Source organism: Rousettus aegyptiacus, unplaced genomic scaffold (assembly GCF_014176215.1).
Source record: "Rousettus aegyptiacus isolate mRouAeg1 unplaced genomic scaffold, mRouAeg1.p scaffold_m13_p_9, whole genome shotgun sequence".
In the NCBI taxonomy this organism is placed as follows: domain Eukaryota; kingdom Metazoa; phylum Chordata; class Mammalia; order Chiroptera; family Pteropodidae; genus Rousettus; species Rousettus aegyptiacus.
Window position 1 is genome coordinate 22,026,461 of NW_023416312.1, and position 26,360 is coordinate 22,052,820.

At 36.4% G+C, this 26,360-nt stretch overlaps 1 protein-coding gene and 1 pseudogene across 1 annotated transcript; one reads left to right on the forward strand and one right to left on the reverse strand.

Moving 5' to 3' along the window:
* Window positions 1-870: 870 nt before the first annotated feature.
* DYNLT3 (dynein light chain Tctex-type 3) lies at window positions 871-11,088 on the reverse strand. Its single transcript, XM_016132737.2, has 5 exons — window positions 10,956-11,088; window positions 8,484-8,525; window positions 3,667-3,790; window positions 2,932-3,009; window positions 871-2,640 (listed from the first exon to the last, which is right to left on the reverse strand). The coding sequence occupies exons 1-5, from the start codon at window positions 10,983-10,985 to the stop codon at window positions 2,564-2,566; spliced, it is 351 nt and encodes a 116-aa protein (XP_015988223.1). The 5' UTR covers window positions 10,986-11,088; the 3' UTR covers window positions 871-2,563.
* Window positions 4,862-4,990, forward strand: LOC118608551 (annotated as a pseudogene).
* Window positions 11,089-26,360: the final 15,272 nt, after the last annotated feature.

Below are 26,360 nucleotides of genomic sequence, written 5' to 3' on the forward strand. Positions count from 1 at the left end.
GAATTTTACTAAATTACTATATATTGAAACTATAAGCCTCTTAAGCCACAAATATAGCTCTACTTTCTGGATTATAAAACAAATTCCCCTTGGAGATATTCTAGCACATGGGGTGAAATTTTCAATTCCTCTCTCAAACTTTTCTTTCATGTCTGCTTTAAGAAAGGCCTAGAATCTATGCCATAAAAAGTCACAGATTTTTCTCCCGCTTTTAAAAAGCTGTTTTATCAAGGATAGACAGTATTTTCTAACTCACACTTTGAAAATATGATCTATAGCACTGTAAGATTACTTTTAAAAAGTGCTGATGAATGTAGGTGGTGGAAATGCTTTTAGTGACTCATAATTAGATAACACCCAACTTGGAGAAAAGAGCAAACACTACTTTTTACTAGAGAAAATATAATGAAATGTTGCCATCATTTAGGACAGCATAATGGTACTTTACAAACATAAAATTATAGCTTTACAAAAATCTGAGTTAGTACTTAACATTTGAATACCCTAATTTTACATACTTAAAAGTCATTAATTAAAAAAATGCAACAACTCAATTGCAAATTGCAAACAGGACAAAATTCCTTGCCAAAAATAGTCATTAAAAGCTAATAAATAGTTATAGACTACGTTTTACACTGACTTTTCAAAATGAAATTTGTATTGATATCATAAAATAAAGAGCATAGAAACTATTAATTATGTTATAATGGTGAATCCTGAGTTTGAGCTGCTATTTTAACAGTATTTATTCTGTACAATATATCTATATGGTCTGACATTCATTTCTCTTCCTCATTCCTATTTAGAATTTCTTAAGAGTATGCACAATGCCATTTCTTTCACTATTCAATGATCATCCAGAAGCAAAAGTACAGCACAGGAAGATAATCTTTATTATATTTTAACCAGAATCAGAGCAGACAGCAAGTTCACGAGGTATATCCGATTATTATTCTTTTAAGATCAAGCCTCAATAATAATCAAAATTAGTCTTAACTGCACAGATAGTTTGGTCACTATTATAATCTTCAAGGGCACTAAAGCCAGCAGCATAAAGTAACATAAAGGTAATGACTATGAGAATTTCCAACATGCCAATAATGTAGATCGCTGCATTAAACTCTACCTTTGCATTTTCTTAATATTCTTCTTAAACACCAAACAATTAGTTACTCAGAAAAATATCAAACATGCACATAGTATTCCTACAAGAATACGATCTTAATATTGTCAGTATTAATACTAAGCTTTCCTTCCCCACAAAAGTCAATGAATCATAGTTCCACTCCCTATTTGTATTAGTGTTAGTGGTAACATGCAAACTTGATTTTGTTTTCAAGGTTAAATAGCAGATCAATTTCGCATTTGGTGACCAGCTGTGTACCTTAATTTTTCATCTTCTATTTTATTAATAAATTTACCTACATTTCATAAGCCCTGAGATTTTCAATAACCTGCTAATGATTGTATATTTTTAATTTACGTTTATTCCATTTAATTTGAACCCCACATAAGTATTTAAAATTATTTACAAATGTAGCAATGACAAAATTTACTACTTGTACAGTTAGACTGCTAATAAGGCTTTTAAGTTAACAGTTGCATATTTTATGCATTTTTTTACTTGCTAGGAGCAATTTTTTAATATTACATCTATGATTTTGTTAGCAATGTGCTTTCCATTTTGCTTGCTTCTACATGGATAACCAGATTCGCTTTGTTTCTCTCTTGTAAAAGAACTCTTTTTTTTTATTCCCCAAACATAAATGTTAGTTGTCCAACCGAAAAGAAACTTAGAATTTGAATAGCATATTGATAATGATAATGAATATCAGAGAAATATGCTCATAACAAGCATTCAATACATGTTTGTTACACATGGAATATGTGAATTGTAAGGCAGCTGTTAGTCATATATTTCTGATCATATACTATAACTCATTCTGTTTAACTAGAGAATTCAGTTTACCAGGTTTAATTCATCCTCAGATGGAAATTTAAGAATTTGTAATTTTACAAACTGTTTTAACAGTTCTCATAATAATCAAGTTAATAATAGTTGCTACTATAATATTAGTTGATAGGAAAAAAAACAATTACTTTCCACTAAGTCATATGTACAACTGAGGAAAATAAAAAGCTAAGAAGTGTTAGCTAACTGTTATTTTCTCCAGATTTATCCTTGCAGTTCTTTTTGTTCTTATATTTATCCCTGTTAACTTCTCTGAAACTGAAAGAGAATTTTATTATCTGAATGAATTTCTTATCCCCTTAGGTACATAACATTAGTGAAAAGCTGGTGTAAAGATGATTGTATTTTCATGTCATGCCATGATTCTGCATTTGTTTTTTGCTGACATTATTTTTTTTCCTATCTAAGTGATTCTACATAGAATATGAGATAATCTGCCAACTTACTATGAGATTGCTTGCTTATAATATTGTTTTTGTTGATAGCTTTGAAGCATATTGCACATGTGTCATCTAGCACATTAATAAGTAACTGTTACTCTTTTTAGAAAGGATACACTGACAAATTTAAAGCCAAAACATTTTTAGTCTGTCACAGGACAATTGCAATGGCAAAAACATTGACGATACAGTTCATGGTTCGGTTCTCCCATCTTACGGTACAGGTTCCTAAAAACACACACAGAAAAGGACTTAGAAAAACCAGCAAAACATCAAAATTACCAGAGAATGTATATACATTTTTCATAGGTTTTAATATCTTGCTTCCTACAATCTGTTAAATCTTCACATTTCACATTTGTCTGAAACCACAGTTACTAGGTTCAAAGTAATTCTGTAATAAAGACTTTATCAGTCTTTTCAGAATTTAATTAGAGATAAATAAGCATTTGATAATAAGTGCACTGTTTGACTTCGCCAGAAGTTGGATTCTGTTTGAATCAGCTTAAGGTCTCTTACCATCAGATGTGACATCCCAAAAGCATGAGCTGGCTGTGTGAAAGCCATATGCACTCCTCTGGACCACTGCACAGGTCACTAAAAATCAAGTCACAGAATGAAGACACTTACAAATAAAGAAAAAGATATCCACAATCTCAGTGTTTGAGTTCAGAACTTTACAAGGTGTAAAAATAACAGAAAACAGAGAATTCAGAAAATGGATTGAAAAAAAAATTAATGGGCCTTTCATCTTATTTACTACCATGATTTTGTTCTCACTGCATCCAGTCTGTTGCCCATAACCACTGGAGCAGGAAAATTCTGGGCCATATTATGTGCTTTATCTCATGGGCAACTTTCAGACACAGAAACGAAGAAAATATTCCTACTTTACAGTTATTGTGTGGCACTTCACAGTCCTACATGCAAGGAGGCATGGGGCTACTGAAAGGAAGACAGTAGAACTCAGCAGGTTTTGGTGGAAAGAGATAACTGATGCAAATGTAAAAGGAGATGCAACCAAGGACAAGTATATGGTTGGCAGGAGCTTAAACTGCTTTGGTGTAGCAAAAGATCTCCATCTTTTAAGTATTACCATATATTATCTTTGGATGAATAATTGAGAAGTCCCTCATATCCTATTAGTATATGACTTGAGTGTCTACAATTCATTTATAGTCTCTAAATTCAGAAAAAAAAAAACCCACAAGGACAAAGGCGAGTAAACTTGTGAGGAAGGACACCAATACTTACCAATATATTTATAAGCTTTTCCCAGCTTAACCAAATGTGCTAAGGATTGTTCCACTATGCTTGCGGTCCACTGGTTGATGTTGTTCTGATTATAATCTTCACCACCCAAAACTCCATCTATACACTAAAAGGACAAAGGACAATTAAACAAATTAAACACAAATTGCAGCAAAAATGTATTCAAAATATAAAATGCATTTACAACCCATTAAAGTATCTTAGAAAATATGTATCTGGTGAGTATTTACTGTGCACTGCAATTGTTTAAGGATTTTCAAAGCGTTTCTGCACGTATTGTCTCACTCTAGGTGATACTATGGGCCACATAAAGATAAATATGGTATGGCTTCCATTGTAAAGAACTTAATCTAGCAGAGAAACTAATAAGAGAACTATATAACACAAGGAAGACTAATCAAGGGTGATAAGATATGTCATAAAAGAATTACGAAGAGTGGAGATTTAAAAAGGGTGATATCAATTGGTTAAAGAATGGCTTTGAAACCATTGAGATTTGAACTAGGTTTCAGATGCTAAAACAAAGAACGAAACCAATTTAAAATTTTAATTTCATGTATAATAATTACATTCTCATTCATATTAAGTAATTGCTTAGCTATAAAACTAGCACGCCTGCTAGTAAAAGTAAATCATCAACAAACGCTACTTTTCAGGTGCTCTAGAAAGGGAAAGTTAAATAATTTTCCACAGTGCTTACTTGCTTCCACTTCCGATACCTGATTAAGAGCACTGGTTTAGTATCACAATCTTAGGTTTTAAAGTCATCGCTGCCACCTAATCATTGTGCAACAATTTGCAAGTGACTTAACTTCTTGAAGACCCTATTTTCCTAATCCTTAAAGGAGAGATAACAGCTTCATCGATTCAGGTTGTTGTGAGGATGGAATGACATAATGAGGGCCATGTGCTCAAACACAGTGACTGCCATAGAGTAAGTATATAAATAATGTTAGATATTATCTTCGTTGTCATTATCATCACTGCTTATTTTGTTTTTCAAGTTCTATCGAGATATAATCGACAAATAAGATCATATAAGTTTAAGGTGTGCAATGTGCTGATTTGACACATATATATATTGTGAAATAATTACCATGATAAAGTTAACAAATCCATCTTTTCACATATCACCATTTTTTGCATGTGCAGTGAGAACATTTAAGATCTACTCTCAGTCTTTCGCCATGCCACCCTGAACATGCTCAATCTCATCTGATCTTGTCTGATCTTGAAAGCTAAGTAGGGTCGGGCCTGGTTAGTACTTGGATGGGAGACTGCCTAGGAATACCAGGTGCTGTAGGCTTTAAAATAAATAATTAAATAAAAAGATTTCTGATAATTAAAAAAAAAAGATCTACTCTCAGCACCTTCCAAGTATACAATACAGCATTGTTAACTATAGTCACCACCTAGTACATTAGGTCCTCAGAACTTAATCATCTACTAAATGGAAATTTGAACCTTTTGACCAACACCTCCCAATTTCCCACACCCTCCAGTTCTTGGCAATGACCACCTTACTCTCTGTTTCTGTGAGTTTGGCTTTTTTAGATGTCATGTATAAATGAGATCATGTGGTCTTTGTCTTTCTCTGACTTATTTTGCAGCTATTATTTTATATTCAAGTGATAGAGCCTAGATAATAAAGCACTCATTCACTTATAGAATTCAGCTAAATCACACAAACACACACACATAGATCATTTACTACAATTAGATTTTAATAAAAATTCATAAAGGCACTAATTAATATGGAATGTTAAGCTGGATAGCATAACTTCGCTAATGAGATAATGTTTAAGAAAAAGAGTTAAATTTAGAAGGATTGAAGAAAAAAACAGGGCTCATATTATTCTCCTAGTGTTCAATTACATGACGGAGTTAGGAGGGCAAGTGGTCCAAAGGTCAGTGCAACAGGGTTTTAATTCTGGCTTTACCATCCTCAAGCCGTTGACCTTTGGGCAAATCTTTTCCTCTCCCTAGACTGACTTTCCTTGACGGGAAACTAAGAGCACTTGTTTTTCTTCTGGGCTATCTAAACTTCAGAAAACATCACAAGGCTGTGGATCCCGCTGTAAATAAGCCTGCTAATTACTATGAATTAACATTTAGCTTTCTTAAATGTATTATTAACCAGGAGGTTCAGTAGGTAATGAGGTCCTAACCTGTGTGTACTCCCAGGGCCAAACTCAGAATGCGGGCACATGCCAGGCACTCAGTAAATGTTTGTTGTTGAAGTAATACTGCCTTTGATAGACTCTCTGGGCATCTAAAATCAAATCTATTTTAGACTAAGTTCCATGTTAACTCCATCAGTAACTCAATTTTTCTTTGAGAATTTGTTTGTGGGCAAATTCTATTACTGACAATAAATAAAACATATGCATATCACTGATAAGTGAGTGGCTCCAAGACTTCAGAGGGAAAAATATTATCATAGGGGTTCAGAACAAGAAATCTAAGGAAAGAAGAAATCAGCAAGCGATAAAGAAAACAGAAATACCCACTGAAACTGTGTAAGCGTCTAGAAAGTGCTGAAACATTTTAAAACAGTGCTCTCTCCCTCTCTTCTCAAGTCTTTCCAGTGCCTCTAAGGCAAAGAGAGTTGGCTCATGGGAAGAGAGCAGGGGAGAGGATAGACATAGAACTGAAAGTCACTTGTAGCAAACACAAGATTTCTTTGAAGTCTCATATTACATATAAAAATTCAAGTGAAACCTGCTTTTGACTTCATAGCGTCAGTTTTTTCATTAAAAATGTTTTTGGTTAAATTATTGATATTACTTAACTACCTCTTGCCAAGTATTGAAGTAAAACTGATCCTCTAAAAGACACCCAGCCACCTCATCCAGCCACCACCGAGTATGTGTATCCCAGTTTAAGAAGCGTGGCTCTTTTAATTTAAGAAAACATAATAATAACACATGAACATGGTTTTAAAATTCCAGTGGAAGAGAAGATCTTACAATGAAAAGTGAGAATCCCTTCCCTGCCCCTTCCCCAGTGTCACTCCCTAGAGGAAATACCATCAGAGAACTAATTTTTTTTTTATTTCTTCTAAGGGTTACTTACGTATCTCCAAATAATGTTTACATCACTATTTCTTGATTTACAAATTATAGACATCATCCCTAGAGCTCCTGCTATAAGAGATGAAAATTTAGTTCCCTCAGACCACCTGCCACCTATCTCCTCCCTTCCCTCAATATAGTGAATTCACTATTTTTACTTGAATATATTTGCACCATTAGGAGCATGTTTCTTTTCTACTCCTGGCATTTCCCTCCACACAGAGAATTCTTCCTTAACATTTTTGGCCTCTTGTGAGTTATCTGGTTGGTAAGTGACAATTGTTATTACACCATTCTCATTTGGGAGAGCCAATCTCCCAACTGCCTTGGATGTGAGTATTTGGTTTCTCTTTCCCTCTGCAACCAGACCAACAAAAGGCAGTAGCCTGGCTAAATGTGTCTCTCTGCTGACTCAGTCTTTCCCTTGGATGCCTCTTCCAAGGTAGGTCTGAATTGAACAGGTAGAGAGTTAACAAAACAAGCTCCAATCTCCAACCCAGCCTTTACCAATAATAAAGGTGAAATTTTATTTTTTTCTAGTGACTCTTTTGTCTTTTCATTTGGCTCAGAATGTAAGGGAAAAGGCACTATTTAAAAGGCTTCTCAAATAACCCAGCATCCTTTTCTTCATGTTCCATCAACCAAAGACCGTCCCTCCTGACAATGAGGTTGTTGTTACTCCTGCCCTTCCCATGACCTCCATCCCCTCTTTCACTTCCCAAAAGCCTTCGTTTGTACTTTTGTATTCCCAAGGTTTTGAAAACATTTGCATTCTGTTTTAAAAATTAAATATTCCTGGGCTACATTGTTCTGATACATAATTATGAACTATTAAAATGTGGCAGGATTTTCAGGTGCCTGTCTAGGCCTCAAGTTGCTTCTAGTTATACAAAGCCAGCCCTAATTGAATTCTGGGTGAGTCTGTGTCCCAGAACATTAAGGAAGATGAGGTACTGTCTCAGGACAGACTGATGAGGCACTCAATGCTGAGAGGGCAAGCCAATCCAGCCCAGACTAAAGGCAGGTAGAGCCAGCTCATTTTTTCCTAGGATTTGGCACAGTTAAAAATGACTCAGGATTATTAAAAGTATTCATAAATATCTTACCCATAGTGCATGTGATGCCCCTAAAATAATCTCATGCCGGAATTGATTCCTAGAGAGAACTACTTTTCTATTTGCTTAACAGAAGGGTCAGATTTGATGTTTCAAATATTTTTCTTAAGATTTTGATTTCTATCGTACCAGTGTCTCAAAGGTATTAAGTGATTATTTTTCTGATTATATTGGGGTAAAAGAAAAGCATATAATGAGCAAAGACAGATATTTCTTGGGTCTTTATTTAACATACACACACATATAACTATAGGACATGTATATACAAATTTACATATATATAAAAGTATAATACTTTTATAATATTAATATTTAAAGCGATACTTGGTCTACTGGGATAAAAGTTCTTTTGTTCCAAACACGGCATCAATTTTAGAAAACAGCAAACCAGTTTCCTAGATTCATACTTAACATCACTTTCAGAGTGAGGCCCAGGATGCCTAACGGCATACAACAAAACAGAAGCACTCCTATAAAGAGTTAGCAAACAAATATTAAAAATCTTGTTTTAATACTAAGGTTTCTAACTTTGTACTGAAAGTCAAAACACAGCTTTTTAAAACTACAATCAATGCAGAAGGCTTCAAAATGAACAAGATGTATAACTCACCTCTTTAACAATATTGTGGGCTTCCTCTGCATTGAAGCCAACCTAAAGGGGGAAAACAAAAGATAAAGCTGATTTCAACAGAGACTTCCTTTATTTGTAACCATGATGATACAGAGAATCCCCTAGGTTGGCCTAGACAAGTGTTAGTGATAGGAGACCATAGTGATAAGGGGCATCCGGTCTACTGAGGCTGCTAGAATCCTACCTTGAACTCTTAAAATTACAGAATACTTTCCTAACCTACCTCCTTGGAGATTTTGATTCATTAGGTCTGAGGCAGAGCCTGGGTAACCATGTAGTTTTTAAAAAGTGCTTTACTGGTGATTCTTTTTCTTTTTTAAAATTATTATTTATGCTTACAGCACCTGGTCTTCCTAGGTGGTCTCTCATCCAAGTACTCATGAGGCCCGACCCTGATTCGCTTCTGAGATCAGATATCAGGCTTGTTCAGGGTGGCATGGCCGTAGACCATGGACTGTGGCTCCAATGGGGCATGAACCCAGGACCTTCTGTGTGTAAAGCAGACATGCTAACCGCTGCACTATGGAACCACGTCTTACTAGCGATTCTGATGAACACCCTAGATTGAGAACCATTGCATTGTAAAGCACAGGAAACAGCAGAAGGTAGGTATACTGATGTGTTATCAGTATATGGGAGATGGCTGCAGCAAAGTGAGAATGAGGCATCCATAAGAATAGGATGCTTAATAGATTACTTCAATTTTGTTTTTAACTTATGCTAGGTAAAAATATGGCTCTCCTGAATAAAAGATTATAAAAATACTTGATCATTCTAAATTAATGTCACTTTAATACTACATAATAAGTCTGGCAACTCAGCCTTTCCTTTGGAATGACTTGATGGACCCCTGCGTTAAAAGCAACTATTAATGACATCCAAATGTCTGTCCTAGAGTAGAGAACTGGGATATTTTAACTGAGATTGAAATCGATACCATCATATTTCAGGTAATACATGATGTTTCCATGAAGACATTTTTAGGTGCTTTATGACATCAGCAGTTTTGTAAATCCCACTGTACAACTTAAAATTAAATCAAAAAACAAGTAAATTCTGAGAATAAGTCTTGTCTTGAATATAGATGTAATATACATGTAAAATGTTTTAAACTCAATTACACCACAGAATTACCCAACAAAGGAATAAAAATACCCTAATTAGGAATATGAAGACAAGCGTCACATTTTAACCCTATTAAAATGATCCTTTTACCTTAAAATAAGGTCCTCATCTTATACAAATTAAAGGCTGTCCATTTCACTCTGATTTGGAAGATCACCAAATAATTAGGATGTACTGGATGGCCATGGTAACACATGTAATTTTATTTCTTTTTAAATACACATATTTAGGAAGTACTACCCTACAGAGCCCTCTTAGGAATCAGGAGATAGCACTTGCTGAGGGATATGCCTGAGCGTGAAATTGCTTGTGGATCAATTTCTAAAGTAAGAATACTTTACCACTAACTTGTAAGTATGTGTGCTACCTGCATCACAGAACTAATTAATTTTAATGTGGTTTTACCTTCTGCAGAAGCCCAGATCCTAAACATGGCTGGACCAGAAACTCCTTCCTTCCAGGGATCTAATAATATATCATTTTATGCTATACCTCCACCATGTGCCCCTCCTTTTTTCTTCACCACTCTGTTCACCTGTAGCTAACACTGGACAGAAAATGTCTTTGTCTATTCTGCCCTTGCAGCAGGCCTGTCACAGGATATGCTGGGATCCAACAGGCCTCATCCTCCTACTGATTTATGTGAAGCCAGAGTTGTAGTTGAGTGGTCAGAGGCCTGGGTTCAAATGGAGGATCTCTCATTCCTGGCAGTTTGAACTTTGGGAAAGTCACTTAGCCACCATGAAAGTCAGAGTCCCCATAAGTAACAGGAAGATACCAACTGACATCATGGGGTTCTGGTGAAGATATGAGAAGACTGAGTCAGTAAGCAAGGGCTCAAAATCCATAAAGCACCTCGTTCAGCGTACCCAGGCAAGAGTGCCAGGGAGGTGGAGTGGCTATACCACCAGGGCCTTGCTCTCAGGGCGGTGGCACTTGCTTTAGGGACCCCCAGGGATGAAGGAAGCAGCCAGCCGGGAAAACCGGTTTCCAAGGCCTGGCCGGCAGACGGGCGGCGCCCTCCACCCCATCCCCACCCCACACACCGCGAGTCAGGCCTTCAAATCCTCGGCCCCGACCCCATTGCCGGCCTCAAGAGCTCCTGGCCACCCCTGCCACACCGACTCTCAGCCCACCCTCCAGGATTCTGGGTGGGGAAACGGGGACTAGCGGAGGAGATCCCCGGCCCCAAGAAAAGGATCCAAGTTCAGAGGACGCCGCCCCCCAACTCTCGGGGCTGCCGGGCGCTGGGAGACCAGCAGGCTAAGACCCCGCGCTGAAGCGGGCGGGGGCGGGGGTCTTTTGCAGGCGGCCGAGGGGCGGTACCTCTTCGCAGTGGCGATGATACTCCTCCATGGTGGCACCAACTCTCCCGGTGGGGCGGAGCGACAGGCGGGTCCAGATCCGCGGCCGCGCACTGGTCTCCAGGATGAACCCGCCTGGGTTTACGACCCTGGGCGGTCCTCACGTAAGACCCGCCTTTGTGTCGCAGCAACGCTGCCTGCTTGAGAGCGCCCGCAGAATTCCAGGCGATGGGGGTGGAGGGGCGGGGGGGGGGAGTGGCCTCTCTCCGAAGCCTCCGACCGTTCTGGAAACTGGGGATAGCTGTTGATGAGCTAGGAATTGTGTCAGTGTGGATCAGATAGGGTGACCTAGTGTTAGTCTAAACTTCACGTTATTGATTGAGTGTCCGCTGTTGTGGTTATTTGCATATATTTGTTGATTATCATGCAGCAAATAAGTGTGGTTAATGCAGTGGTAAACAAACCGCTTTGGTTTGTCCACTATTTTACTTTGAAAAATTAACCTCCCACAGCCTCAGTTTTTTTTTTCATATGAAAACTTAAAATTATACCTTTTTCACGGTTGGTTGTAAGGATCAAATGAGATGTTGTATACATAACTCCTAAAGTGGATGCTCCTACACACCTCTTCGCTGACTATATAAAAAATAAAATATTAGATTTATAGGAGAGAAGTTAAAAATACTCTAAATTATAAGTTCTAGCCAAACAATAGTTACACTTATTTAAAAATTACTAAGTTCCAGATGATTCCAAGGATTTCCTCATTTAAACCCACAACTACCCAGCATATTCGGTTCTGTTATCGTAAGTTAATTTGCTTAAGATTACATATGTAAGTAGAAGAAGGATTTAAACTAAGGTAGTCTGAGAGCATCACCCAAGTTCTTAACCACTGTATTAGTTTCATATTGCTGCTGTAACAAATTACCATAAAATTTGTGGCTTAAAGCAGCAAAAACTTACTATTTTCCAGTGCTAGAAGTCAGAAGTCTAAAATGGGTCTGCCGGCAGGATTGTATTCCTTCTGGGGGCTCTAGGGTAGAGTCCATTTCCTTGCCTTTTTCAGCTTCTAGAAGCTGCCTACAGCCCCTGGCAATATTTATTCTCATGCTCACATGTGGCCTTGACTTGGGTTGATCATTTTTTCTTTAGGAAGGCAAATCTTTCCCTCAAATGGCCAGGAATCTTCTAGGGTTCCATTGTCCATGGTGATTTCTTCCTTGGCAAAATGCATAGGAAAACATGGGTTTGGCATTTTCATATTTTATAGTGAAAAGTTAGTTCTACTAGAAAGGAGAAAAAGAAGTGAAATATTTGTAGGACAGTCCTTTTAAACTTTTTTGATGCCATGGTCCAAATATAAAAGATGATAATATTTACATGGTATATTGGGGTAAACTAAAAGGCCTTTGGTTTCATCTTTGGTTTAAAATATTTTCTTTACATTATATAATTATAAGAAAAAAACAAAGTAGAAAAGATGTTAAAAATTGAATTTGTAAAAACTTCCAAATAAAATCTTCCAAATGGTTTAATGAAGCCCTCAATCTCGCTTTCATGACCATAACATTTTATATTCTGATTTATGCTTAAAAATTCCAATTTGAGAGTTTTTAATAATTATTTGTCCTCAAAATCTTAATAGAATCTATTGTTGAGAAGTATTCTTCATAGAAGTAACTGATAAAACATTTAGACCCATTTTACAAACCATTCAAATTATATTTAAAGGCTTCTGTAATGGTAGTCTAAGTAATTAGGACCAACCCTTTCACTGATAACTAGGAAGGCAGTACAAAATATAATAGGCTTTTGCTCAAAGGAATGGATCTTTAACAATGTGGGTGGAAATTGTGGACCTAAGACCTAAGAGAGGAATGAAACCTAGAAGAATGAGCTGAGCATTTGGGACAACTTTTCACCTGGTTGTGAGAAAATTCAAAGCCTTTTGCTCATGGGCCATTGGATGAAATATTCAGTTTCCATGGCTTGCCAAGGGAGGTCTCCAGTAAGAATCATACTTCATGTTGAGATTCCAAGGATCACGCCCTCCAAGGTAAGGTTGTAAAATAACAAAGCTTGAATTTTCCAGGACTGAAGCACAGTTTTAAACCATTTCAATCCTTGGAATTGAATTAAGGTGATCTGGCATTGCTAATGCCTCTAACTACCTTCCAGAAACAAATATATATTCTTTCTGGAGGAAGAAAACATCATCCTAGACCTCAAATTAGATATATAATTGTTCACATACATCATCAGGTGCACAATAAAATATAACTAGGCACATAAAAAGACAAAACAACATTATCATAATCGATAGACAATAGGAACAGCCCAACCTGGGGTCTAGATGATGAACTATATGAGAAATAGACTTAAAAATAACTGCGCTTAATGTATTCAAGGAGACAAGACTGAAAACTGTAAGCTGTAAAAAATATCCAAATGGAATTTCCAGAAGTAGGAAATACCATAACCAAAATTAAAAACTTAAAGAATGGGTTCTAAGGTAGTTTAAACAAGGCTGAAGATTTAATAAGTAAAATTTTAAAATTAGTCTATAAGAAAATATCAATAATGGGAAATAAATGAACAAAATATATGAGAAAGCATAGAAACACAAGGAATACTGTGAGAATGTCTTACATACATAATTGGAGTTCCAAAAGGAGATCGGAGAAAGTAGACCTAAGCAATATTTGATGAAATAATAGCTGAAGATCTTCCATAAGTGATGAAAGATCTTTATTAGTCACAGTTACTACAGGAAGCAGATAGAAGTGGGTATGGGAGAATCCACAAGGAATAGTTCAGAAACATGGTACAGTATACTTCTTTTGCTCCTCAACATTCATCCTCTTGACCAGCTACAGAGGCAGGAATATTACAGCCATTTTATGTTACTTGATCCTGTCCCGCTTTTAACTTCACCATCTTATATAAAGGAGACTGATCATGACTAATGTTTGTGGCTTCAGGTAGGTTATATGACCAACATGTTCTTACATTAGAATAATACAGTAGCTGAAGGGTCACCTCTAATTGTCAGTGAGCATGTTTTAAACTACACACCTATTACATTTATATGGGCCCTGTGATTGGCAATGTAATGTCACCAATGTGATGGATCAGTGTCATGTTGTACAATTTGGAGAGAGAAGGAATTCCTTCAAACCCATCATGAAGACCTCTTAATTTTTCAATGCATGTTCTTAATTTTATATTCATATATATATATATATATATATATATATATTCCATACTTTATTATAAGATGCCAGGGGACTGTACAATCTTCTGTTGCCTTTGAGACTAAGTGCTACAGTCACTTGATCTCCAATGTCTTGCCCTCCACCTACGTCGCATCCTCTTGTGATATGAATACTCATGTCACTTCATGCCATTAACTGCTCATGCCCAATTGCTTCTCAGCAAGAAGATTTTTCATGTGCTCCTTGAGTATAGAAACAATCGAGTCCCAGTGTTAATGTTTGATGATCTACTTCCTCAGGCTTTACTTCCTAATATTCTATATTAGTCAGGGTTCTTCAAAGAAACAGAACCAATAAGAAATTATCTATAGATATAGATATAGAAATAGATATAGATATAGATATAAATGATATAGATAGATATAAATATAATATAGATATAGATATAGATAGATATAGATATATAGATATATATAGAGAGAGAGACAGAGAGATTTATCTTAAGGAATTGGCTCACACATTTGTGGAGGGTCAGTGAATCTAAAATCTGATGAGGAAGACCAGGAGGTTGAAGACTCAGGAAAGAGGTGCAATTCAAGTCCAAAGGTAGTCTGCTGTAGAACCAGGAGGAGCTCATGTTGCTGATGAAGTCAGCAGGCCATTTGCAGAATTCCTTTTGCTTGAGGGAGGTCAGCCTTGTGTTCTAATCAGGCTTGCAACTGATTAGATTACCCCATCCACATTATGGAGAGCAACTTGCTTTACTCAAAGTGCACTGATTTAAATGTACACCACATCTAAAAATACCCTCAGAGAAGCATTCAAAATAATGTTTTACCAAATATCTGGGCACCATGAATTAGCCAAGTTGATATAAAATTAACCATCATAGGCTACTTCTGGTACTAGTTAGTGTATCAGTCAGATTGCCAAGATAATCAGATGGCACACTCAAATTAGCATAAATTGAAGGGGGCCCACTTACAAAGGGACTAATTACAAAAGTGTGGGCAGGTGAATGGCAAGTGACATTACAAGAACCTGGGAGCTGTCACCTCTTCTAGGTACAGAAGTTTGAGGGGGGTTACAACACTTCTGGCTGGAAAACCACCCCTCCTTTTGGAGTGTATTATCTTATCTCTTCACCTCCTGAATTCCACAGGGCTGCAGCCTTCCTTAGTGTGGGCATCTCCTTTTAAAATATACTTTCAACAAATCCTATTTTTTCTCAAAAAGAGAAGTTTGAGGGGAAAGAGAAGCTTAAATGGTTATGTGGAGAAGGCCACTTTGAGAGAAACACTGACCTTTTGTGAAGGGATACATCAAACACAAGGTGCCTTCCACAATGGGAACCAGGGGAATATTTACCCTGACCTCTTCTGCCTCCTTCTGATCTACTGAAGCGCCTTGTTGGAAACCAGAGGGCATGGGAGCTGTTGTAATCCAATCCTTGGGTCAGCTTCCCACAGAGGGAGGTAGAGCATGGATGTGGGCAGGCAGAGATCTCAAGCCACAGATCCAAGAATCCCTAAGTTTCCCCAAGCAGAAAGAATAAAATAAAATAAAAATAAAAATAAAAATATTTTGGCACATCATAGTAAAATGGCTGAAAATCAAAGGAAAGAAAAAAATTATAAAGTAGCATCTTCCCCTCCCAAAAAACGAATTACCTTCAAAAGTTAAACAAGGAAAATGACATGTACCTCCACACAGAGACAGTAGAAATCCCAAACAATGTAATTTTTGACACTTTGAAAATACTGAAGGAAAATTCTATGATCTTAGAATGTGTACTCAGCAAACATAACCTTCAAAAATGAAAATGAAATAATAAAAATGTAAAGTAAATAACTGAGAAAATTAGTCACCAATTTAAGAAATACAAAATCTATTGTTTTGGCAAAAGGCAAATAATCCTAGATAGAAATTTGGGCAATATAGAAGGAAATAAAGAGTAATGAAAGAGGTAAATTTGTGGACCAATTTAATGGTTACCAACACTATAAAACAGTGATGATAATGTCTTACAGAGTTTAATATTACGTCAAATTAAAATACAGGATAATAATGTAAGTTGAGAGGAAGAGAAATTGAGTTGGTATTCAAAGGCTCTTTCAATATCAAAGAAGTGCGTAAAAGTACCAAGTTTATATTTTTATAAGTCAAGGAGGCATTTTTATGTGGTAAGTAATAAAGGAAAAGTTTAAAAAACATATAACTACCAAGCTAATAGAGTGGGGATATAGAATAATAAAAATACTCATCTCAAATGAAGGCAAGGCAGGAGAAGAAAAGGTGGTACAAACGGGTACCAAATAGTAAGGTGATATATTTTAACCCAAATGTATCATAATTATGATAAATATAAATAAATCATATGTTTCATTTAAAAGATCAAAGACAGAACAAAACATAATCCATTTATATGCTGTTTACGAGAGACATTAAAAATATCGGAGATGCCGAAACATTGAAAGTAAATGTATAAAAAAGATATACCAATCAACATTATCCAAAGTTCTCATATATATATTAGATAAAGTAGGCTCTAAGACAAACATTACTAGAAGAAAGGAGACACATTTCATGATAAAAGTGTCGACTCATGAGTCAAACATAATAGTCCTATATTCATATGCACTTGAATTGCTTCAAAATGCGAGAAGTAAAAATAGAATTAAAAGATAAAATAGATAAATTCATAACTGTACAGAAAATTTTAATACCACTCTCTCAATAGATGACATAACAGGCTGGCAAAAACGTACATCAGAAAGGATATAGGAGATTTGAACAACGTGAGCACATTTTTATCTAATTGACATGTGTAGAACTCTGAACACAACTTCAAAGTACATATTCTTTTGAAGTACAAACAAAACTTTATAGAAGCTAGATTATCTTGCATGGCGAATTTAATCAGCACTATTTTTGTGAACAATGATTGCAATATTGTGATAGATATTATGCCTATTTGTTTTATAGCTGAGTCTTTCAATTTCAAATCATGAACACATAACTCCCATAAGAAACCTTTTCCAGAATTAGAAAATATTTATTTCACTTCAGAACTATTCATCTTTGAGAACCAGAGTTCATTGTTTAAGTAACAAGGTACCACTTTGGGAATAAAAAATTTTGTATATGGTAACCTCTCCTTATCTGTGGCTTTGCTTTTTGCAGTTTCAGTTACCTATGGCCAACAATGATCTAAAAATACTAAATGGAAAATTTCAGAAATAAACAATTTGTAATTTTTAAATCGTGTGCCATTCTGAGTAGCGTGCTCAAATCTTGTGCCAACCCATTCCATCCCACCCAGGACATGAATCAGCCCTGTGTCCAGCTACCTGCCCATTAGTCAGTAGCTGTCTCAGTTACGAGAGAGAGAGAGAACATTCACAGAACTTTTATTATGCTATATTGTTATAATTGTTCACCTTTATTATTGTTGTTGTTAATCTCTGCCTGTGCTTAATTTATGAATTAAACTTTATCGTAGGTATGTATGTAGAGAAAAAATATACTGTATATAGAGTTTCAGGCATCCACTGGGAGTCTTAGAATACATTCCTTGTGGATAAGGGGGGACTACTGTGTTTGAATAAGTGAATAAGTCTTCAATCACAGTTATTAATGTTCTCACTAGTAGACCATCATATGATATGTAAATACTGTTGGAAATCTTCAATTTGTAGTGCTAACCCTGCTTCCCTATAGGTTCTGTTTCAGACATCTGCTTGTATAATCTTTTTGTTTCTAGTATGTATGTCACTATAACTCAAGACTTTTACACAGTACTATTTCAAGGCCTTAGTAACATCTGGTCACAGTGTGACAGAATGAATTTTCTTCTGTAACTCAAACAATTATTATAAAAGAAAATTGCAAGGTAATAATTTTACTAATTACCAGAAATGATGATCAAGAGCAAATATTAATTTTTTAATTGGCTTACTCGGAATGAACATGGATCAAACAATGGGGCAGGGAATAGAAGATATAAATGGAGCATGAAGTTACTATGCTGAGATATACTTTTTTTTCCATTTTAAAGGCACTGGTTGCTAATGTATATGTGTGAGGAGAAACGTCTTATCTGTGAGGATTGCTATGCTGTGCAGTAATTTTTGGAGGATTAAAAAAAAAACAGGATTTGAATGCTGGCTGCAAATTAGAGTCACAGGGGCAGGCTATTATTATTTTTTAAATATCTATGCTATCTCATTGAGGTTTTGGTTTGAATGTATATATACAGATATTGAATGTTCTGCTAGAAGTTAGAACAATAAGTTATATTACTTCTTGTTTTTTTGTGGCTTATGGTTTGGTCAGTATTCACTCATTTATTCAAGAAATGTTTACTTAACACACACTATGTGCCAGGCATTCTGTTAGAACAGCAGTTCTCAATTAGGAGAAATTTTGCCCCTGCCTGGCCCCTGGGGAGATTTGGCAATGTCAAGAGACATTTTTGACTGTCATAACTAAGGTGGGTGTATATAAGCAGTACAGGCCACAGATGCTGCTAAACATCCTAATGAACAGGACAGTCCCCTGCAGCAAAAATTATTTTGCACAAAATGTCAATATGTCAATATTGTGTTAGATGAGGGTGAACAGGATAAATTTCCTGTCTCTATGGAATTTATGATCTAGCGAAGAAAGTCAGCCAATATGCAAATACTATATATTTGTATGTGTATACGCATATATATGTATGTATATATGTGTATGTGATGTCAAGTAATTGTGTTATAAAGATGACTTAAGCAAAGTGGGGCAATAAAGTGTGACCGAGGAGAGGCTATTTTAGATGAGGTGATAAGGGAAGGCTCCTCTGAAGAAATATTTAAGCAATCATTTGAATAATGTAAAGAAGTTAGATGAGAACTGGGAAGTTAGATTAGAAATTAGATTAGAAATTGAAAGTTAGTTGAGAGGGATTGATGTATTTTCTCAGAAAGTAAAGAAGGGAATTAGGAAAATATAGTAAGACTTCAGGCTGCCCAATTGGGCTTCATGGTGGTAATTTCAAATTGAGGCTATGGGCTCTAGCCTCGTTCAGCTCTTGGAAGCATGTGCAAGAAAGTAGGATTAACTGGGATTGGGAATTTCCCAGGTGATTTTAACTGAAGAAGAGAGGATAATGGGATTAAAAACATTTTCAGGGGAGAGATCGTGCCAATAGATCATGGATCCTAAATTGGGTAAGTAGTGATGAGTAGCAAAAAAGCGGTTATTGCATTCAAGGTCTGAATGGGGGCAGAGAATTACCATGGTGAGAGTTTTAGAAAAAGTGAGATAGGAAGAAAGAGAGAAAGGGTCAGAAAGTCAGATGATTGAAAAAAAAAATTTTTGAGGCCAAGTTCTAAGGAACAAAGAGGATCCTCTGCTACTTGGTGCTTCCTTTGTATCCCACTGTGGGCACTGAAGCCAGGGGATGGGTGGATTACTAGGAGCACAAGACACTTTGTGTTGGTGTCACAGCTAGGGGATAGTGCTTCTATCAGATTCTATGGTTTTGACTTGATGTATTTTTCCCAAGTTTTTGGTATATAGGGTGGTCTGGGAGATGCAAGTGAAAAGGGATAGATGAGTACAAAGCCTATTGTACTGTACCAGGATTACCACATTGTCTGGGGGGAGGAAAGCAGGCATCAGAGAAGAAAAAGACTTTTCCATATAAACTGATCTCTTTCCTCCAGACTCATAGATTTTATGTGAGACACCTATCTTATACCCTTCCCTCTTTTTCCTTTACTTGTTCATGTAGCTAAGGGTGAAATTATACTTATGTCTCTGGTATGGTCTACCTGTTCATACAATTGCTATTGGCTAAGGTTGGAAAGATTTATTTATTTTATGTGTTTTGGTCCCTCTTGTTCCTGCCATTTCTAGCAAAGTTTGTAGTTTTTTGAAGTATTTTTTAACTAAAAATTCTATTTCTTTTATAGGCAATCCCTGCTCCATTTCAACCAGAAATTACAAACTTGAAACGAATCTCAAAACTCTTAGAATTTTCATACCTCGTTTTATTAATCTTTGCTTTCCTGCACTTCACAGATGATATGTTTTTTACAAATTGAAGGCAACACCCTCCACCAGCAAAAAGGTCTGGATCTGAGCCCACAATATCTCCAAGGTATGCCTGTATTTCTTTCTATCACAGAGAAAAAAATCTATTTCTAATTTAGTGTCTGTATTTTAGTGGAAAGAAATGCTGACCTTTTGATTTGGGGTCTATAATCTGACCCTGCTGTCCTTTATAGTGCCTTATTGCACTGAAAGGAACAATAAACTGCTTAAATAATAAATGTATGAATCAGTTCTGTACTGATTCAGGAAAAGAACGGGTGCAAGGAGACCCATTAAGTCTCACTCAGCTCTTAATTTCTGTGATTCTTCTAAACCATGGCTCATGGAAGACATTTCTTGATGATTTTGAGGAACTGGAGTAAAGTATTTACAAGTATAAAATGCTTCATTAAGTTTAGCCATTTTGCTCATCAGAAATCTGCAGGCTTGTCAGAGGAAATCATTCATTGTCCAAGTTTATATGCTAATGACCCTTTTCATAGTGAAAGCGCATTATAAGTATTTATGCATAGGCCTGATGAGAACTTTTAAAGTGGTTAATTTTAAAATGAGACAACTTATTGACAGGGAGGAAATAACAATGAATATGAACAGAATAAGCATTTGTGTCACGGTTTCCACATAAGAAAGCATTTGCTAAGTGCTAGCACTAAGCATATAGGTTTATTCAGGACATGATGCAGTCTTGGTTTACATATGCATAATCAAATATAAACATATAGATTGATATTAGTCAACATTAAGGGATTGCGGATAGATTTCTCATTGTGCAGTCATCATTATATTCCATCCTCCTTAGGTAAAGACATGGATGATATAGAGTTAAACAATGTTCTGAAGAAACATGAGTAAACACATTTCTTATTCTTTTATTCCAAGGTATAAAAACTAAGGATCAGCACTGATGAAATGTTCAAAGCTCAACCGTCTCTTCCCAGACACAGATAAGAACGTGGAGAACAATAAAAGCTATTTATAAAGGGTTTTCATCTATGGGTCTTATCTCTGTTGCACACTTTGTTAATGTTTTTGTAATGGGGGATTCAGAGCCTGGAGATTGCCAGTCACTGTGGCAAGGGCCTTGGTCATTATGGTAGGAATTTCAGATGTGAAGAAGGCCCTCCCTGGGGGCTTTTCACGAGAGATATCTCTCCCGGAGTCATTTTGGAATTTGTTTTTTGGCTATTTATTTTAGGAATCATCACAAAGTAAAGAAAGCTATGATTTTCTTTAATTCTTTGTTGTCTAAAAGCTTAATGCAGCTAAACACTTAAATTGGGCCAACTCATCTGGCCTTGCTCTGACTAAATCTAGGCTGGAAGTAAAAGTCTCTTAATGGACAAACTGGGGCCTCTATAACTCTGGATTTTCGGAGCAGCAGGGGAATCCTCTGATAATTCTCTGGACTGCTCAACTCTGGTTCTCCATCACGACCAGTACAAACATTCTGCCACTCTCCAACCCTCTGACTCCAAAACATTCCTGCCACTATATGCTTATTGCTTCCCACTTGACCAAGAAACTGAATCCATCATATGAGGCCTCCTTTGACTTCTTGCAACCTGAGAATACACTTGCAATGCCCACCACTCTTTGCTTCTCTTATAACAGAAGTGGTAATCCCTCTACTGAATCTTTGACATTTATTCTTTCTTGCTTGCTCACAGACTATAGAAAGACATTTTTCTGCTGCGTTCTTCTCTGTTTTTAATCTTACTCCTTCTAGGGTTTATCGTAACTGCCAACCAGCTTGTCTTGTATCTCACACTCAAATGTAAATCCTATGAGGGCAGGGAACTGGTCTATCCTTCCCCCACTGTATTTCTAGGGCAGAGATCAATGTCTGGCTCAATAATGTTTTGGGAGTTTTTTGTTTCTTTGTTTGTTTGTTTTTTGGTTTTTAATGAATGAATGAGAAATAAGAAGGGTGTGTGGTGAGGCAGAGTGGTGTTATGGAACCCAGAGTGTTTTATGGTTCAATTTCAATAATTTTGTTCCTTTTGAAGTACCCTGTAATACTCTACACTGATAAGTAGTCTTTCATCAACAAAGCAGTGGTTCTATTGAAATACTTATCTGTAGTTGCTTGTCTACTTCTAATTCAACACGGTCTATGTCTTCGAACAGTTGTCAGGTTTATGACATTCATACTACACTGTGCTACCCAGGGACTAGTAATGTGTAAATTTCCCAGTGAATTGTTTATCATAAAGTTAAATAATAAAACTCAACTTGAAAAAGGGAAACGTACAAGAAAATGTTTTGATAGAATTATATTTATTTATTCTGTTCTATTCTATCTATTGGAGCATTGTGAAATATATGCCCATGTTAGATACTGAAGGCATGATTGAACTTAGTGTGTTTTCCCCCAAAGAAAAGCATTCACTCATTTACATATAAAATGAAAGTGAAGATACAAAAGGTCAACTCCAGAATACAGTATGTCATCTAGTAAGGAAAAAAAAATATTTAAGGCCTATCATTTGAAGGGTATATTTGAAGTATAAATAAAATGAGTCATTCACTCCTAGCTATCACATATCACACTGTGAATCTCTATCAAAGAGGAGTAGAAGGAAAAACAGTACATAGTCTGTTTCTGTGTCACCTTTCATCTAAAGTAGTCTAAACAAATTTTGGTGTTATGTCTTTGCCCAGTAGACTATATTTTTTTTAAATAAAATTAAATGCATATTATTTTTATTTTAAATAACTATTTCAATAAAATGTTTGTTGATGAACTGCTATGTTCTAACACTAGCCTGGACCTTGAAGGATAGGGTAAGAAGGCAAAATGATGCTTTAGCTGAGCTGATTCTCAAAAGAAGAGAAGTTAACCAGGCTAAGGAAGATGAAACTGCCAGGAAGAAGTAACAGCATACTCATGGAGGCATGAAAAGGCAAAATGTGTGAGAAAAATTATAAATGTTTCCATTTGACTAGAGAATGAGTACTTGTGGAAATATAAAATTGGGAGTCCTTAATATAGAGAGGGTCATTAGATCACCTGTGGGGTGGGACAGGGAGGATATTGCATGAGGGGGAACGAAAGAGCACAAAGGTTAAAATACTAGGAAACACTCATATCCAAGGTACAAGCAGTAGAATAGCCCCCAAAAGACAGAGAAAGAACAATTATAGAAGTTAAATCACAAATACATACAAACACTGAAGTAATAGAGTAGGTAAATTGCATTTATGCCTTTCATTTTTCACCGCTCTCTATATTTACTCCTATTACTGTGTATATTTTCAGAGCCTTCTTACTCTGACTCGAGGCTTGATCACATGACATACTTTAGTCAATGAAATGTTAGCAGATGTGACACAGGCATTTGTAAAGCAGCTTGCACAATTGAGCCTATACTCTTGCATCTCTGCCATGAGAAGGATTAGTCTGGATAGCTCACTGGTCACAGGAAAGGGATTAACTATTCCCAACTGAGCCCAACCTAATTCAGCCAACCCCCACTTGACCCACAGACTTATGTTGAAATAATGATTGTTGTTTTAAGTCACCAAGTTTTGGGGTGATTTGTTATGCTGCAAGAGATGACTAATACACAGAGTTTCAAGAAGAGAGTGATCAGTGGTGTAGAATCCCAGAAAAAGAAAATAAGGATTGAAAATAGTACATTGAATTATGCAATTTGAAGATTTCTATCTGAAGATGGTAGAGATATGAATACCTTTACATACTTAGGAGACAGACCAGCAAAAAGGGAGTAGTTAAAAACACAGAAGAAAGGAGAATGACTTATGCAGAGTGATCCCTGAGCAAGTGGAAGGAGATGACCACTAGGGCAAAGGAAGAGGAAATCACCTTGTTTAAAAGCAGGGGTACTTCTCCACTGAACTGAGAAGATAGAAATAAGAGTTGGAATAAAGATAAGTTCCCAAAAAAGAAGGAATAGGATAAAGAGAAGTGAAATAGGGAGTTTCCATATTATGGCCTCTATGTATAACAAACGGATATTGGTCAGGGAACTTTACAAAGTCATATTGCAAAGAGTGAGAAGAATGATAAACATTAATTGCTACTATTAGGTAAAGAGGGGGAAGGCTTATTCCAGGATTGAGTAAAGGTCAGGATGTTTTACCAGCTAAAGCTAAGGATTATAAGTTTATAGTGATAAGAATATATGCTTGCATGATCTCTCTAGATAGGCTTCATAATTCAGGTCTAGGAAAAGATGGGCAGTTGGAGGGATTCTACTTTGGAATGTCACAGGGTAGTGTGATAGAAGGTGAAATATATTAAATACATAAGGACAAAACAGGGAAGGAAGTTGTATCAGTACAGCCATACAATGCAGCATGCACAACAGAAAAATGCTAGCATATATAACAGCTTAAATAAGAGACCATTTTTCTCATACAACAAAAATCCTAAAGAAGGGATATCAGATCATATTGTAACTCTGCAATATAATCATTTTAACATCAATATATCATTCTTATTCATCCTTGTCACATGGCTTTGATCTTTGTGGTTGCAGTATAGCTGCTGAACAAGTGCATCATAACATCTGAGTTCCAGGCAGAAAGAAAAAGCAAGGAATCAAGGACTTTCTCTTATTGAGGTTCTGTTTGGAAAGGGACTTTCCATTGGGACTTGCCCTGTTTTCTTTGGACAGAACTGCACCCTATTGCACTCCTGTTGCAAAAGAGACAGAAAATTCAAAATCTTCATTTTCTAGCCTCTATTGTACAAGGAGGCTCAGGAAGAGGGGTTTGATATTGAAGTTGAGTAAGCCAATGTAGTGTGTGCCACAGAAATGAAAACAAGAGAGAGCTGACACGCTGCAAGAAAATGGAGAAACCAAATACAGACTTTCAATAAACTTGAAAAGCAGGTATGATGAGAAATGAGAGGAGGCTAAGGGATATTGGAAGCTAAAATTTCTGGGGTGAAACAATTTAAGCAATGAGAGATGACACATGTTTAAAACCTGAAAGAAATCAGGATGACTCCAAAGAAAATCAGACAGCAGGTCCAAGAGAAAGTTAATATTCACTGACTATGTCAATTCACTATTACTAAATGCAATACCTTAAAATAATAACCATCTATACTTTTATAGAAGTCTATTGATTGGCTGAGTGATCTGCATTTTGCTGATTGGGGCTGGGATCAATTTATTTCAGCTTTGGTCATTCACACATCTCTATTCAGCTGGCAAGTCAGCTGGTGGCTTGCAGGTCTAGGATAGAATCAGTTGGGATGACTAGGTCCTGTTCCCTGTGGCCTTTCATATTCCATCAATCTAGCCTGGACTCATTCTCATACAGAGGAAAAAGTCCAAGATAAATAGCAGAAATGTGCCAGGTTTCTTGCCACCTAGGCTCAGAATTGGAACAATTTCACTTCTTCCACATTATGTTGACCAAAGCAAGTCACAAAGTTGGCTCACATTCAAAAGGTAGGGGAAGGGACTTCACCTGTTGGTAGGAGGAGCTGAAATATCACAATGAAAGGAGCATAGATACAGAAAGGGCAGAATTGGAACCATTTTTGCTATCAGTCTACCACATTGTTTATTTTATTGAATTACTCATTGAAATTCATGGCCATGGTAAGTCTGACTATATTTTTTTCTTCATGAAAATAAGCGTAAATGCTTATAGTTTGACTAAGTGGCTTCCCTTAGAGTACTTAGATGGGATGATTCAAAATGTCAGTAGATGTGTAGTCACAAATATGAATGGACATAAATCACTTAGAAGTTTGAACAGTGTTTTTCTTCAGGTCGAATTGCTAACCCTACTAGCTACTATGCACATTGAGCTCTTACGCCACTTCATAAATAATAACTGTCCATTCGTCTCACCAGTCATGTAATAATGTACAGACTCATCATTGAATTGCTTGACTGTCATATGTCTGGTATATTAAGCAACTTGTTAAAACCCCGATGAAACTCAGGCAGGGAGTGATGACTTTCTACTACTTCTATGAGAGTGATGAAAGAGAGAAAAGAGAACTTTTTGTAAATCTAGTGATCCTTCACACATCTGAAATAAACAATATCGAGCCTGGTGTTCTCAAAGTTGTGAATACCAAATGTTCTCCTGACTCTGTTTGTCCCCACCCAGAGTGTACACAT